Source organism: Ursus maritimus, unplaced genomic scaffold (genome assembly GCF_017311325.1).
Source record: "Ursus maritimus isolate PB19 unplaced genomic scaffold, ASM1731132v1 scaffold_9, whole genome shotgun sequence".
Classification (NCBI taxonomy): Eukaryota; Metazoa; Chordata; class Mammalia; order Carnivora; family Ursidae; genus Ursus; species Ursus maritimus.
The window spans coordinates 76,020,011-76,034,882 of NW_024427107.1; the positions used below are offsets into that span (position 1 = coordinate 76,020,011).

Below are 14,872 nucleotides of genomic sequence, written 5' to 3' on the forward strand. Positions count from 1 at the left end.
GGGCTGTACTTGGGACCGTTTGCGGGCAGTGCGTTCAGTGAATTTAGAGGTGATAAGAAACAGACCTATTCTCCCTCCGTCCTTCTCCCTCTCTCCCTCTTGCTTCCTCTCCTCCCTTCTCCCACTCTTCTTCCTCCCTCTCTCCCTCTCCTCTTCCGGATTCTGTGGGTGACCCACTGTGGGACAGTCACAGTTGTCCACATTGTCAGTGGACTGTGCTGACTTCTCTTTGCAGAGAGGTGTCAAGGTCTAGATTTGGCAGAGGTCATCTGAACCCCCTTTAGCCTCTGGCCTGAACCTCGCTCTCCCCCTGCGGCCTTGCACAGGGCTTACTGTCTGCTGCCAAGCTGGCTTCCAGGAAGGAGGAGGGTAAGTGAGCTGTCCCTAACCTCTCACGTCACCTTCCACTCGGCCCACAGGTAGGTCCTCCAGGACCCTTCCCAACAGACCAGCGTCCCCACCCAGGGCTCCGCCGGGCCCAGCAACCCAGATGAGGGCGCGATGGTTGGCGCCACAGGGCGTCTGCCTTGGGTGCTTGTCTGGGTCGGGCAGCGGGCCAGGCTTGCAGAGGAGACTCTTACTCTCAGGTCCAGCTGGAAGTGAAGCTTCTGCCAGGTGAGTGTCCTGGTTACAGAGCCAAACTTACAGTCGGTCCCACTGAGGGACCGAGTCCCCAGTCCTGACGCCACTGTCCCTTCTCTCCTGGGCAACGTCCTTCAGTGGGGACCAGCTTCTCCCGTCTCCGCGCTGCCGCCCCCCAGAATGCTCATCCTCACCGTTCCTTCCCTANNNNAGTCAAGCCTCGGGGCTTCTCTGGCAACAGCAACTTCATCAGGGGGCCTTAAACCTGCTCCTGGGGGAGCCGGCAGGAGCCTCAGGCTAGACGACCAAGGAGTGAGTGCTCAAGACCAGCCATTTCCCTGCAACCCCACAGCTTCCACCGTTCCCACCGGGAGAGCAAAGAGTTTCTGCCACCTTGTGAAGGGGGCAACCGGGCCATGCTGACATCCCTGGACATCCCTTGACAGGGGCAGGAAATGGGCCAGTTAGGAATTTGCGATATACACTGGGGTCCATTTGCTCACCCCCAGACCCACTCTCTACCCTTCCCTGTCCTGTTCCATGGTGGGGAGGCTGCACCCCAGGAGCGTGCCATGGGGCTCGCTGCCTGCGGGCTCTGGCTGAGGTGGACGAGGAGACCCCGCCCCCATCAGGAAACCGGAGTTGGGGAGACCCTGCTCCATTGCTCGGGCCCAGCTCTCTGGCAATGGCCTTGCACTCACAAACACAGCTCCTACCTGGCAGCCCCTCCCCACCCTCGTGCTCTCACTCTGCACTGGAAACAGGTTATGGTCCTGTCGGCCTCCCACGGTGGCTTATCTCTGGGCCCCCCTGCATCTCAGATCAGCCCCTGCCCACGGCTCTGTACGAAGTCCCTCTTCCAGCCTCTCGGACCATCTGAGCTGTGTTTTATTCTCGCCGGAGCCCTGACTGAGAGTTAATATTCATCCAGAACAGTGAGATGACATACTGGCTTGCCAGGAGGCCCTCTTTCTCCTGGATTCCCTGGTACACCCTAGGAGAAGAGAAACAGGAAACGTTAACTGTGCTAAGCAGATCATCCCACGCCCCCCAACCTCTATGTCCGCCAAGTGTAACTGGGTAGAAAAAAAATGACCCAACAGTGAAGACGGGTACCAATAAAAACACATGGTTTCCAGACTCAGCTGAACACTCGTCTTCCCAGAAAATATTACACTGTGGCAAATATTTAGAATAAGCCACCCCTCCCTTAACTCCAACCCAAAATGCAAAACTGAAAACAACGCATGCACACAGAGCAGGTGCCTGTGTGTATACACACACACACACACACACACACACCCATACACACACACACACCCATATACACACACACATACACAAACACATACACACACATATACACACACACACACATATACACACCCTTATTTTAAATTTCCACCATTCTTCTCCAAACACAGGTGGAAGGACCAGCTTTGAAAGGAGGGCTGATTATGAGAATGTTGCATTTAGAGTGGACGGGGAAATGAGAATAGACAGGCTCTAGAGGGTAACTTTCCCCTCTGCAGGAGAAGCAAGGAAGGGAAAGGGAGGATGATTTATTGTCCCTGCCTCTAGTGAACTGAAACTACAGATGGAGACCTGCGTGTCTAAGAATAAGTTCTACTGCTTAATGGCGCTAGACAGCTGCGCCTCATAGGAACTCATCGCTGCCATCCATCCACTGGGTCCGAGTGTGCAGTGAGCAGCATCCGTGCACCTTGCACACTGCCAGGCACCAGGGACCACGAGATGCATAAGACACGTGGTCCCTATCTTCTCAGAGCTCAGCTCTATGGAGGCAGAAGCCAGGCATGGAGATAAGAGATTATCCTTGTCACCATGTGAGGAGGGATGAAATTCTCAACGAGCATCAGATAAGTCTGTGGGCTTCCCATGAAGGGAGCAAGCCACTGCAGGGATGGGCCAGGAACAACGCCATGGAGAACAAGTCCAGGGCGCTGGTGCAGAAATGACCCACTAGCAATGTAAGGAAATTGACCAAAAAAGTGGGAGGTGTTGTCTGGGACACCTGGGAGCTAACAAGGTTCTGAAAGTGTAATACAAAAGCATAAGGAGGGAAACTGGACAATACAACATTATAGGTCACAAGCAAGAGCAGAGCAAAAATCTAAAAATGTTCCTGGGGAGGGGGTGCGGATGAGTGAAGACTGCTCCTCTGGGGGTTTCCTGGTCAAGGGAGGCTGGGAGACAGTGGAGGTGGGCTTCCAGGGTAGTCTAGAAGAGCCTCAGCTGAGCGGGTACCATTGCTCTGTACTTACATCCTGGCCAGCGGGTCCCTGGGGGCCGGGGAATCCAGGTAAGCCTCGCGATCCCTGAGAAAAAAGAAGGCAAGATGCTTGCCAACAGTTTAAGCAAAATTAGACCTCCCCTTTCCTTGGCAATAGTTGGTTCTCATTGTACAAATGGCCTGTTACTATGAGGAATCTGATGTAATAATGTGTGTGCCAAGATTCTCTGCTCAGTGCTTACTCATTTTCCCATGCTTATGGAGGTGGGCGTGTTACACACGCACAAAGAATGTTCTGGAACACCTTCACTGTGAGCCCTCCTGCCCAGGTTCCATGTGCAGACTCCTTCCCTGGTGGAAGGGTCAGCTCCTACAGTGAGCATGCCGTGGTTCACCCCTCCACTCTGGTTGGTGGCTGGCTGGCTCAGCACAGTGCCCGGTACTTAGAGGACATTTGTTACTTTTGATTAGAAAATCATTCCCATTCTGTTGAAACCTTCTGGACAGTATCAGGAACTCTCACACATATCTTTTGCTGTGGACCTCACATCCTGTAGGAATCTTCCTAAAGTAGATGTGCAGGTGGGTATCAGCACCTTGTGATGGCAGGGGCTGGAACGGTGCCGCATGGGCGCTCAGGAGCTAACCCGGCCTGAGACTGCCCAGATGTCCCCTCCACAATGACCCCTCCGGAGGAGCCCCATCCCCCGTCTACACTACAGGCTACAGTAACTCCCTCTGAAATCGGATGCCTCTCCATGAATTGTTCTCGGCCTCCGGTTCCTCATCTATACAAACCCATTTTCTCGGTTCAGGAAAACACTCGAGTGCACAGAATTTTACATATAAAACATGTCCTCATAGGTGCTGATCTGCAGCTCCTCCTGCACTGGGGTGAGTTACAGAAATTCACATTTTCCAGGTGAACTCACACAATATGCTTATTGTCAACAGTGGCTACTCCTAAGATCAAAGGTTTCCCGAGACCTCTCCTGCTCTTCCCAGCATGTAGCCCCTCCGACCTCCACAAGGGGTCTTACCAGCCCCCTTTACAGATTAAGAGAGATCCCTCCCTTGATCAGGACTATGAGGCTGGGTGTAGTGAAGCCAGGGTTCAAAATTTGTTCAGCTGGTAATTAAGGTCATCAAACCACACTGCCCTCCCGTGATGCGGAGATGCCAAAAAGCAAAGCCCATCTCAGTCTGCACAGCTATAGCACAGGCAGGCTGGGTCACATGACCTGCCCTTCCTACTCTCTCATTCCAGAGGCCGATGGTTCTATCCTTGAGAGTCTGCACTGTTTAATGTTCGGGATTTGCAGAAAGCACTTGAGTTTGGCCCCTCCACTTCAAAAGTGAAGCCCAGCCTTCATTTATTCATACTGTACCGGGGGCCCTTTGTCTCCTGGTGGTCCAGAAGGGCCCTGAGAAACAAACAAACGAAACATTAAATAAGTCAAGTTAGAATGAAACATTTCTTTAAACATGCTGTCGCGTTTATTTCTAAGCCAGGTCTTTGACTGTCCTTGAAGGAGTAGCTAACGCTCCCGACCTTCCAGCCACAGTCACACCTGCTCACCCCACCCAGGAACTCCGCACATGGAGGTCTTCCTGGAACTTTCTCCATCCGCCCCTGGACAGGTACCACCCTGTCCTGGCACCCACTTGGTTCCTGACACCTGAGCTTGTCTCTATTTTGTAGCTCTGTTGCTGGGGGGGACCCAGCAGCCCAGCATCTTCCGGAGGTGCCTCCCTCCTGCTTGGGACAGGCTGGGGGCACACTCGGGGCCAGACTCCCCAGCATGGCCTGCTTCAGCTGATATCGCAATTGTGTCCCCCAACTCCTAAAAGGGGGTGTTTCTCTCTCTCTCTCTCACACACACACGCACACGCACACACACACACACACACACACACACACACACACACAGGTCTGCTCTCTAAGCCCTCAGCTTAGAATCTGACTTGTAGATATCGCATCTAAGATGTGGCCATGGACGATGAGGCATTCGTGCATAGCTTCAGGTCCTGCCATGAGTGGAATGCTCCCTGGCCCTGAGTCTTCCCTATGCTGCACTTCTGCACGGACCATTCTGCTCTGCTTCCACCCAGACACATTCTTGTCACACTCTGGTTCTCAGCTGAGATGCCCCCACCTTCGAGAGCCTTCCCTGGCTCCTCCCAGGATGCTCATTAGAGGTGGCCCCCTAACACCTCCATGCACCCCACCCAGGACATAATGCCTAAGACTGTCATCACTTCCCGGCCGTGTGTCCTCCCCACCGGATGACTGCGTGTGCATGGTTGGGTGGGCACGAAGCTCTTTGCTCCGCACCGTCTCTCCAGCGCCCAGCCCAGTGTCCTGTGGCAGTCAGGACAGCATAGAGCAATCCGTCAAAATTAACATTTTAGAGCATGAGAACTCTGGAATTGGGTGTAATCACCCTCCCTTCTCACTGATGATCAGAGTAAGGCCAGAGGAGACCAGGACCTACCCAAACCATACCGGGAGTCACTCGACCGTGGGGTTAGCCCACCTCCTGTTCAGTCAAGCATACCCTGCGTCTCCCTGTAGCAGAGCCCAGGAGAACTTCCCCAGACATTCCCAAGAGAAAGAAAGAGCTCACACAATGCATAGGTTTCTGCAGTATGACAAGCCAGGAAACCGCAACGCCCGTCTACTAACTATGTCTCAGAATGGCCTGATGAAACAGGGGAAGTGCACAGCTGAGCACTTGAAGAAAGGAGGGGAAGTCTCCAGAGGCCAAAGGGCAAGCAGGTAAGTCAGATAGGTAAGACTAGAGGCCTGCTTCCACCTGGGCTCTATTTGACTCAGGAGCCGCTTTCCCTGAATGACTTCTCATGGGCTCCGTCCAGGTGTAAGTCAAAGGTACACATGGACCAATGCACACACAGCTGAAGTTTGCTCCTTTCAAAGTCGTTCCCCATTGAGACCACACTCATGCCTCAAGCAAAGGACCTGGGGGCAACTGATGACTGGCAAGGGGGACGCTGTGAGGTCACTTCAGAGGCATGCTTGATTCCAGATGAAACACCATGATCTACCTCCAGCACTCAACTTGGTCATTCGCTCGAGCTCCAAAGTCCTCCCGTACGTCTTTTAATATAAAATCCACGTATGAAAGATGGATTCTGTTGTCAAAAAAGGCACTCATTTCAAATCTTAGCTTCATCAGTTATCAGCTGTTGGACATTGAGTGAGTCACTTCGTCTCTCTGAGCTTTGGTCTCCACAAATGGAATAAAAGCTAGACGGCCACCTTGTCTTGAGTGATCAGAAGTCAAGAAAGACGCTCTAAGGAGAGAGTCAGGCTCCTCGGTGCCTGGCCCATCCCCACAATTATTTTGTCAGTACACTTTTAAGAAATATCGAAGTGTTGGGGCGCCAGGGTGACTCAGTCAGTGAAGCATCTGCCTTCGGCTCAGGGCATGATCTCGGGGTCCTGGGATCAAGCCCCGTGTTGGGCTCCCTGCTCGGCGGGGAGTCTGCTTCTCCCTCTCCCTCCACCCCTGTCCACCCCCTCCCCACTTGTGCTCTTGTTCTCTCCAGTGCTCTCTCTCTCAAATAAATTAATGATCTTTTAAAAAAAATATCAGAGTGTTGAGGAGGAGGGATTGTATGATGGCATTCTTAAATCTGAAGCCTAAACAAGTTTGCAACAACCACAACACTCTTTTTCAAGATTATGCTCTCTGATATGTTTGCTAAAGAGCCACTTTACCCCAACACACAGATCTTGGCCTTTGATACCATTTCCCACTAGAAGGAAACACAGCTCCTTGGAGAAATGACTGCTTTCAGCTCTGGACAAGAAAGGTACACAAATCTAGGGCACCTCGTCATTCCAAAGAGCAAGGGCTCTGCCAAAGATGGCTAGGCTTGTGTCAAAGGTACTCAGGGTCAACTGGGGTGAGGTCCTACTGGCATCAGCTGACACTCTGCACGTCAAAGGGAAGCATAACCACACTACACTGAAACACATGAGATGTCTTTGAATCCAAGAGTTCAAAATTATTGATGAAAAACAGAACACCTAATTAATCATCTTTGTGAGATTCAAAGGAATCAAGTCATTATTTGAAAATAACTGAAGGGAAAGACCGGAACATTCATTCGTATCCTGCCTTCCATATGAATTGTACCACTGGGTATGTCGACTGTAATTGAGGGACCTTTCCTCCATCTAGAAGTATTCCAGCAGATACATAAAAAAGAACCGGTAGGACAAGAAAGGCATCAATTTGCAACCCTTGATGTGCTAATTGATCTAAGCATTGGACATCAAAGAGTGTGAACATCACAACAAGACAGACCACCAGACACCACGTGCTTCCTAATGGAAGAACACACTCCCTGTGATGTCTTGCCAAAAGCATCAAGCCTGAATCTGATCAAGGCTCTAGGTCCAATTACAGATGTATAGGAAACACAGAGACAAAGCAATGTGTTAAATTATTAAATTAGCAAATTCCAGACTGTGGGAAGCTCTAGGAGACCAAAATTAAATCTAGTTCCATCAATAAATAAATGGCAAAAGGAAAGAAAAAATAATGGAAGGAAAATCCAGATTACAGGGGCACCTGGGTGGCTCAATCGGTTAAGCATCTGACTCTTGATTTCGGCTCAGGTTGCGATGTCAGGGCTGTGAGATTGAGCCCCATGTCATGCTCTGCGCTGGGTGTTGAGCCCGCTTACAATTCTCTCTCTCTCTCCCTCTGACTCTCCCTCCTCCCTCTCTCTAAAAGAAAGAAAACCAGCCAATTACTATCTGTATTCAGGTCTTGAGTCAAACAAGAGAACTACATAGGCACAGCATTTATGGAATAAGTAGAAACCTGACCATTGACTGGATACTTGATGATGTTATGGAATTACTTAGGGGAGTTTAATAATGAAATTGTGGCCACATTTAAAAAGTCCTTATCTTTTAGAAATATACTGGAATTATTTACAGGTAAAATGATATATGTCTGGGCTTTGCTTCAAAATGATGGAAGGCCATAGAGGATGAACAGGGAGCAGTGGGCTTGGGCAGGGATTCTGGTCGCTGGAGCTAAGTGTGGCTGCATGGGGTTCATTGGGCTCTGCTTCCAAAATATTCTTTTGGTATATCTGAAATTTTCCTTGATAAATATAAGTACATATATATTGTGTGTGTGTGTGTGCATGTGAACATGCTATACACACACATACAGGTACACATGCACGCACACACATGCACCACAACACTTGTGTCATTTGCTGAAAATTGCAGATAGTGGAAACTCACAAAACGGAAAGCCCCAAGGGGTTCTGGATATGCTAGACACTCCCGCGTCTCTGCCATGCTGCTCTGCTAACTTCACTGTGTCCCTCCTTCGAAGGTTGGTCATCTCTCACTCCTCCCCCCGCTGACCTACCTGACACCAAGGTGCACTTTCTGCTCCATAGTCTTTTATCTGAATGCTACCATGTGCCAGGTTCTGTGCTAGGCTTGGGGGAAGATGCAGGTGGTCACGGAGCCTGCCTACACTCAATGCTCCCGTAAGGACAACCACCCTTTTGATAATGGGGACCCAATGGGTCTGGGTTGAGAGATGCCAGAGCTGCTGGCATCCGCCTGAGTTTGGGGAGGTTTTACCCAGAGGATGCCGGGTGAGAGAACTTGGAGGAAGAGGCTGGGAGTCTTCACAGGCAGAGAAGGGAAGAACAGGCTCCCTTCTCTGACATGGGGAGTGCCTGCTGTCTGTAGCCAGGGTTTCCAAGGGCAGCTGAGGTCTGTCTGGGTGAGAAGGGCCTGCAGGGCCCCTCGGGGAAGCCTCCAAGTTACAGATGAGCTCAGATCCTGGCTCTGGGTTGGTGTGGGAAAGCTACTGGAGAAGGCCAGGCAGGGAGACCAGGGTGAAAATCCAGGGGGGAGGTAGGAGGGAGGCCGAGGGAGGTAGGAGGGAGGCCGAGCGAGGCCAGAACCAGAGCCTGGCCCACTGGAAGTGCTCAGTAGGCCACAGGAATTCATATTAGCAACAGAGATTAAAAGGGGAGCTCCAAACCAGAAGTGAGAGTAGAAACTTATTTTAAAACTTTTTCATCAACAGAAAAATCCCAAGACTTTAATCTAAACACCATGAGTGGAGTACTCAGCTCCTGGTCATATGCCGAGCCCGGGGTCTATGGGGTGACATGGTATCCATACCCTCCCCACCTCCTTCGTCTGCTGCCCGTGGGGCCTCACTCTATGCACAGAACAGGATGGGAGTGCATGTCTGTGAGCAAAGCCCTGCATGTTCCCCGAGCATCAGCTTCATGCTAACTACTGAGAAATGCCTCGTGTCCCCAAGCAGGGCCAGGGAAGTGGCCCCAGGGCCACATATACTCCTTTCAAGGGAAACTGGCCAGTCTACTTCTTGGGAAGTCCTGACCTGAGTGGCTCTCTGGTTCTTATAACCAAAGGAACTGAACCAAACAGGCAGATAAAGCATATGCACAAAAACCAGTTGCTACTGTACAACCTGAAACACATGTGCCATTGTGTGTCAACTATACTTCCATAAAGAAACCGAGAACATTGTTGCTAGACTCCTGGGTCACGCATAGCTCAGGAGCCCAGATGCACGGAGAAGATGCTCGCTCAGGAAGACTCCCGAGTGTGACCTCATCACTATCGCTGCCCTGTCTGGAGCGCGTCAGAATGTGGGGGACCCAACCCTAGCTCTGCCACGTCCCAAGTGTCACTTCAGGCAAGTGGTGTCCCCTCTCTGTCTCATTTGTAACATGAAAAGGAGAAAGGGACCCTCCTGGTGCAGATGCTCTGCTCTCTGCTGCCCCCTGCAGGCCAACCGGTGTGTAGACTGGGATTCTTTACCTTTCAAAGCGGCTTTTATTTCTAGTCTAATTATTTCCTTGAGGATGGGGAGTTCAAAACACACCTCTGCTAGGACCCTGACACATTTTATCGCACATAATCAGCTCCACACTGCTTCTTCCATCAGGCTCCCAGTCTGACAGCGAGACAGTCCTGTCTTACGTGCTCTCTGCCTCTGCCAAGGGAGGCATCAGGACAAGAGACTCCAGACAGGGGATGGAAAGGCAGGGGAGGATTTTGACACATCAGAAGGTCAAAGACAGGGGACCTGGTGTTATTACCAATATTATTGTGTTGTAACCTCCCATCACCCCTGTTGCTGCTGCAGAAAAGGCTGGTACTTGGCCCACGAAGAAGCTCACAGAACCGGAAGACCCGAGTCTCAGGGAGCCCGGCTGTCAGTGGGAACCCTGCCCTTGCTGGCCTCGAGCTCCTGGCTTCAGTGAGGTTCAGTGCCAACTTGGTCTGCCCTCAGGCCTAAGCTGGATCATTTTTTAAGCGTTTAACACCTTGCTAAAGGAAGATCAGAGACAACCTGGAGTTTAAAGGGATTTTGTGTTAATGTCTTGAAGCCAGAGGCCAACACTCGCAGCCGCTGCTTCCCCATCCATGCCCCGTCCAGTGAAGGCACACAGGCTGGCAGGGAAAGCCAGGGCTCCCTTCCAGGGGTCGGCACTGCGCCTGGATGCCAAAGGCCTCGGAGCACCATGCCATGAGAGGAAGGATGTGAAGAGTAACTTCTAAGCTGATCCATCCTTAATGGAAATGAATAATCCTGTTCATCCTGCCAAAGCCACAGGGAATGGTGGCACAGGCAAAGAGAACTGGCTTGGGAGGATGTGGGAAGTGATGTGCGTCCGGGCCCTGGCCCTGGACTAGCTATGTCTGGCCAAGTCACTCTGCCTTGTGACGCTCAGACTGTTTCCTGGGAAAACAGTGATGTAGCAGACACCGTCAGCACCCCTCTCCAAATACCCCGAACACACAGCAACCTGGCAGGGTCCTGGGTTTTCTGTAGCCACAGGGGGACCCTTGGCCCAAGGGTGGGACACGCTGGGAGCTCTTGGGAGTCAGCATCCCCATGCAGGGAGCAGCCTTCACCCCCTGGCCAACAGGAGTGGGCATATATACCCCCGCCTCGCCCCCGTCAGAGAACAGCTCTGCCATGCGCCCCACATCTCCCGGGCTGTCAGTGGAGGGGAGCCCTCATTGTCCACAGTGGAAGCCTGCTCATGAACACACCCTCCCTTGCTTCCCTTCCTTTCCCCACAACACAACCCCCTAAGTCATGTTTCTGGAGCATTTCCCAAATAAACTCCTGGCCCTTGGATCCTGTTCTCAGGAGAGGCTTCTGCAGAATCCAGCCTTTACTTGGTGGTAGGGTAGCTCTCACAGGACTCCAGCAGGTGGTGGGGTGCATGCTTCTATTCCCGGCACCTGGCCAGACATGCACCACTCGTAGTCCCATTCCCATGAAGGGGCAGGGGCATCCCCGGGGAACCCACATCCCCTTCTTCACCTCCTCTGACTCTCAGGGCACCCCTGCATCCTTTGTGCAGAATCCCAGGCTATTAGGAGCCTAGGCAAGGGGCCAAAGACAAGACTTATGAAAATTCAGTAAGGTTTTATCCACCACGGAAGCTTGTAATGAGTTGAAGTGGAGGAAAGACAATAAACAGTTGATTTACAGCCCCTCAGTTGCAGCCAGCCAATTACTTTTCAGGTGGACTCACTTAGGCACGAACATATTTCATGGCTGGTTTTAGGCAGCTCTGAAGTGGGAAGGGGGGCCGACAGTGTCCGCCTCTGCCCACAGCTTTCTGATTAAGGGCTTGACACGGTGAGTCCTTAGGGAACAGACTTACAGAGGGGGACCTACAGAGACCTGCTGAGTGAGAGAGGGGCCTACATGCAGCTCACAGCTTCACTTGCAGGAATTTTTCTTTTTTTTTTCTTTAAAAAAAAATTTTTTTTTATTATATTACGTTAGTCACCATACAGTACATCCCTGGTTTTTGATGTAAAGTTCGATGATTCATCAGTTGCGTATAACACCCAGTGTTCCATGTAATACGTGCCCTCCTTACTACCCATCACCAGCCTATCCCATTCTCCCACCCCCCTCCCCTCTGAAGCCCGCAGTTATTCTAGCGGGTCATTCCTGCAGGTTGCAGGGTCCTCACTCCAGCAGATTAGGCCCCACGAGAAGGAGGATTTCAACAATAACAGCATCTGAACTACTATGTTTCTTCACTGCATCTTTGGCCAGAGTGTTCCTTCCAGCCACCAAAAGACTGAAGAAAAGAGCCAAAGACAAAGCTGATGTAATGATGTAGTGGCGTTTGTGCTACCTGAGAATTTCTTTTGAGAAAAACAAATTAACAGTAGACAGTCCCAAGGGGATTCCATACACCTGCTCCATCCATGGTTTCTGGGGACATTTGGGAAGACAGGCGTCCCAATGCCAGGGGCGTGATAGAAGGGAGGTGGTCATTTCTGGCGGGAAGCAAATGAGACAAGATAGGGGTGGGGAGACAGGGTGGGGGTAACCTGGAGAATTTCAGGGATGGAGTGAGGTGCCCAAGACCAGCGCTGGGATGTCAGAGGACCACAGAGGGAAGGAAAGGGGGTTTCTGTTTGACAAGTGATATTGTGGGGAAGAAACTGCCATTTCCTTACAAAGCATTTGAGAGACAAAGAGTGGTGCTCCTTTAATTATTTTTGACGGTGGTCTGCATTTCTTGAACACAAAACCAAGGAGAGACTGGGGTCACGTGCTGCTCTGGTTTATATTGGGGTCACACCGAATAGGGGCAGAGTTAGACGTACTTCTGGGTTAAGCAATGCTAATGTGGGTAGTGTGGATATTGTGAGGCTTAGTAATAGCACTTGAAAAGGACCGAGTATTTGAGATTCTTCCAGATAATAGTAAGATAGTGCTACAGACTGAATGTGTCTCTCCCCGGATTCTTACATTGAACCCAAACCCCCTGGTGATGTATTTGGAAATGGCGGCTTCCAGAGGTAACCAGGTAATAAGAGCAGAACCCTCCTGACTGGAATTAGTGTCTTTACAAAAGAGACCCCAGAGGGGTGCCTAGGAAAGCTCAGTTGATTAATCGACCGACTCTTGATTCAGCCTCAGGTCATGATCTCAGGGTTGTGGGACTGAGCCCTGCGTTGGGCTCCGTGCTGGATGTGGAGCCTGCTTAGGATTCTCTCTCTTTCTCTCCCTCTGCCCCTCCCCCTGCTCTCTCTCTCTCTTAAAAAAAAAGAAGAAAAGGAAGAAAAAAAAAGAAAAAAGCCAATACAATTTTAAGGTGCATAGTTAACGTACTATGTGTCTTTAGCAAAGGAGGGACCAAATCCAAAGACAAGTCACCAGGAGTGAAAACTAGCCTTGAATTCTGAAGGCTGTAATTCAGTAAAAGGCAGCAGGAGGTGTGCTCTTTGGGAAGAATCAGAAGCAATGGGTGGAAGACATAGAAGACGATATTCCTATTCTTGATGAGAAAAATTTCCAATAAATGTCTATTCTCTATGGAAGGAACTGTCTAAATTTCAAAGCCAGATGCACTGGCTTTGAAAGAAGTGTGCCTTCTATTTCTAGAGATATTCATGTGGAGTCTGGTTGAAAATAACAGCTATCCTCAACTTGGACAGGGCCCGGGCATCCCCGGTCCTTGCAAACTTATAAGCCCTGAAGTCACCACCCTCTAGGGACTCTGCGGTCTCACGTCAATCAGACTGATGTGACTTGTTCAGCATACATCCAATGGGAGGACCACGTCATGGATTTCATTTTGGAGACTGTATTAAAACCTTCCTTGATTCTCTTTATGTCCTCACCTCTATCCTTAACGGGAGACAGAGGGGTAATGAACTCATTTGGCCTCAAATACATGAAAGCATGCTATTTCTCCCACATCACACCCCTTTCTCGGACAATTCGGTTTCACTGGCTATACCTCAGATTTGCAAAAGTTTGGCCGGTGAGTCATTTTTTTCTTTTTTAATTTTAATGAGTTTTGTTCTCTCCTCTTTCAATCAGACAAGCCTTGGCTTCCCCAGAAGCCTTATTCCCACAGGAAATACACCAAGTTTTAGAACAAAGCCAGTGGACAGGTCTACAACCCCTGACGGACTTGAGGACCAGTGACCCACTCCTAGGTTAGCTGGAAAGGGAGAGTCCTTGCAGGCAGGCCCAGGGAGCCAGCAGGGAGTGGCTGTGTGGCCAGGGGATGGGGGAGGAAGTTTTGGAAGAATAAAGACTCACAGGAGGGCCAGCCACTCCAATGCCTGGGTCACCACGGTTGCCAGGAGAGCCAGGGATCCCAGGTGAACCTCGGTCCCCCTAGAGAGAGGAAAAATAAGATTAAGAGTTCAGTTCTGGGCAGGAGAGAGCCAGTATACAAAAGGAATTATGCCCCTCCCACCAACCTGACTGCACAATCCATCAACGCCTCTCTTATCACAGAATTCTGCATGTCCCTCCACGGTCCCCGAGATGGCCCATCACCCACCCAGGCCACCCTGCATGTGCACAGCCACCAATGGTCATCATGCACCTTTCAAAGCTTACTGTGCCCCAGCCTTGACCATGGCTCCAAATGTGGTTATAACAAGATGGTACCTCCCATGTGACCACAGTTCCAAATGTTACTGAGCTTTCTCCAGACCTCATCATGCCCCCATTCTGACTGCATCCCAGATTTGACTACACACCTGTTTTTCAAATCAGGTCCCAAATCACCAACAATTTACCAATAATTTGCCAAGTACCTATGTTTCCCTGGCCACTTCTCCAGGGGTTGGGAAGGGCAAGAATGACTGAGCTATAACCACTGCCTTCGAGCACAGGGGTTCAGAGAGTGTGGGTCTCAGTTCTGTCTTCAACACCTATTCACGGTTGACCCACGAAAGGGACAAGTTCCTTGAGCTTTAGTTTCTTCATTTATAAAGGGCAGGTAACCACAGCGCCGGCCACGTCAGCAGGCAGTGTGCTCCTGAAAAAGGTTACGAGCACTGGGCACCATTCTGACACAGAGCCCGGCCCGGCTCTGTGCCAGTTAGCCGTTGTGGCCGTGGCCGTTCTCCTGCACCTGTCATCCTGGACTTTAATGGACAGCGTAAAAGGGAAGAATGCTTGCCATTTCCTGTAGAAGGGAGCTGAG

The 14,872-nt window shown here is 50.8% G+C and overlaps 1 protein-coding gene across 1 annotated transcript in view; it reads right to left on the reverse strand.

Annotated features, from left to right (window-relative positions):
• The window catches only part of COL22A1 (collagen type XXII alpha 1 chain), a 230,736-nt gene that overhangs the window by 62,530 nt on the left and 153,334 nt on the right, over positions 1-14,872 (reverse strand). The window contains exons 39-42 of the mRNA XM_040625604.1: positions 13,975-14,052; positions 4,225-4,260; positions 2,868-2,921; positions 1,532-1,576 (exon numbers count right to left, since the gene is read on the reverse strand). Of these exons, the coding sequence (XP_040481538.1) occupies positions 1,532-1,576; positions 2,868-2,921; positions 4,225-4,260; positions 13,975-14,052 (213 nt within the window). The remainder of the gene's footprint in view (positions 1-1,531; positions 1,577-2,867; positions 2,922-4,224; positions 4,261-13,974; positions 14,053-14,872) is intronic.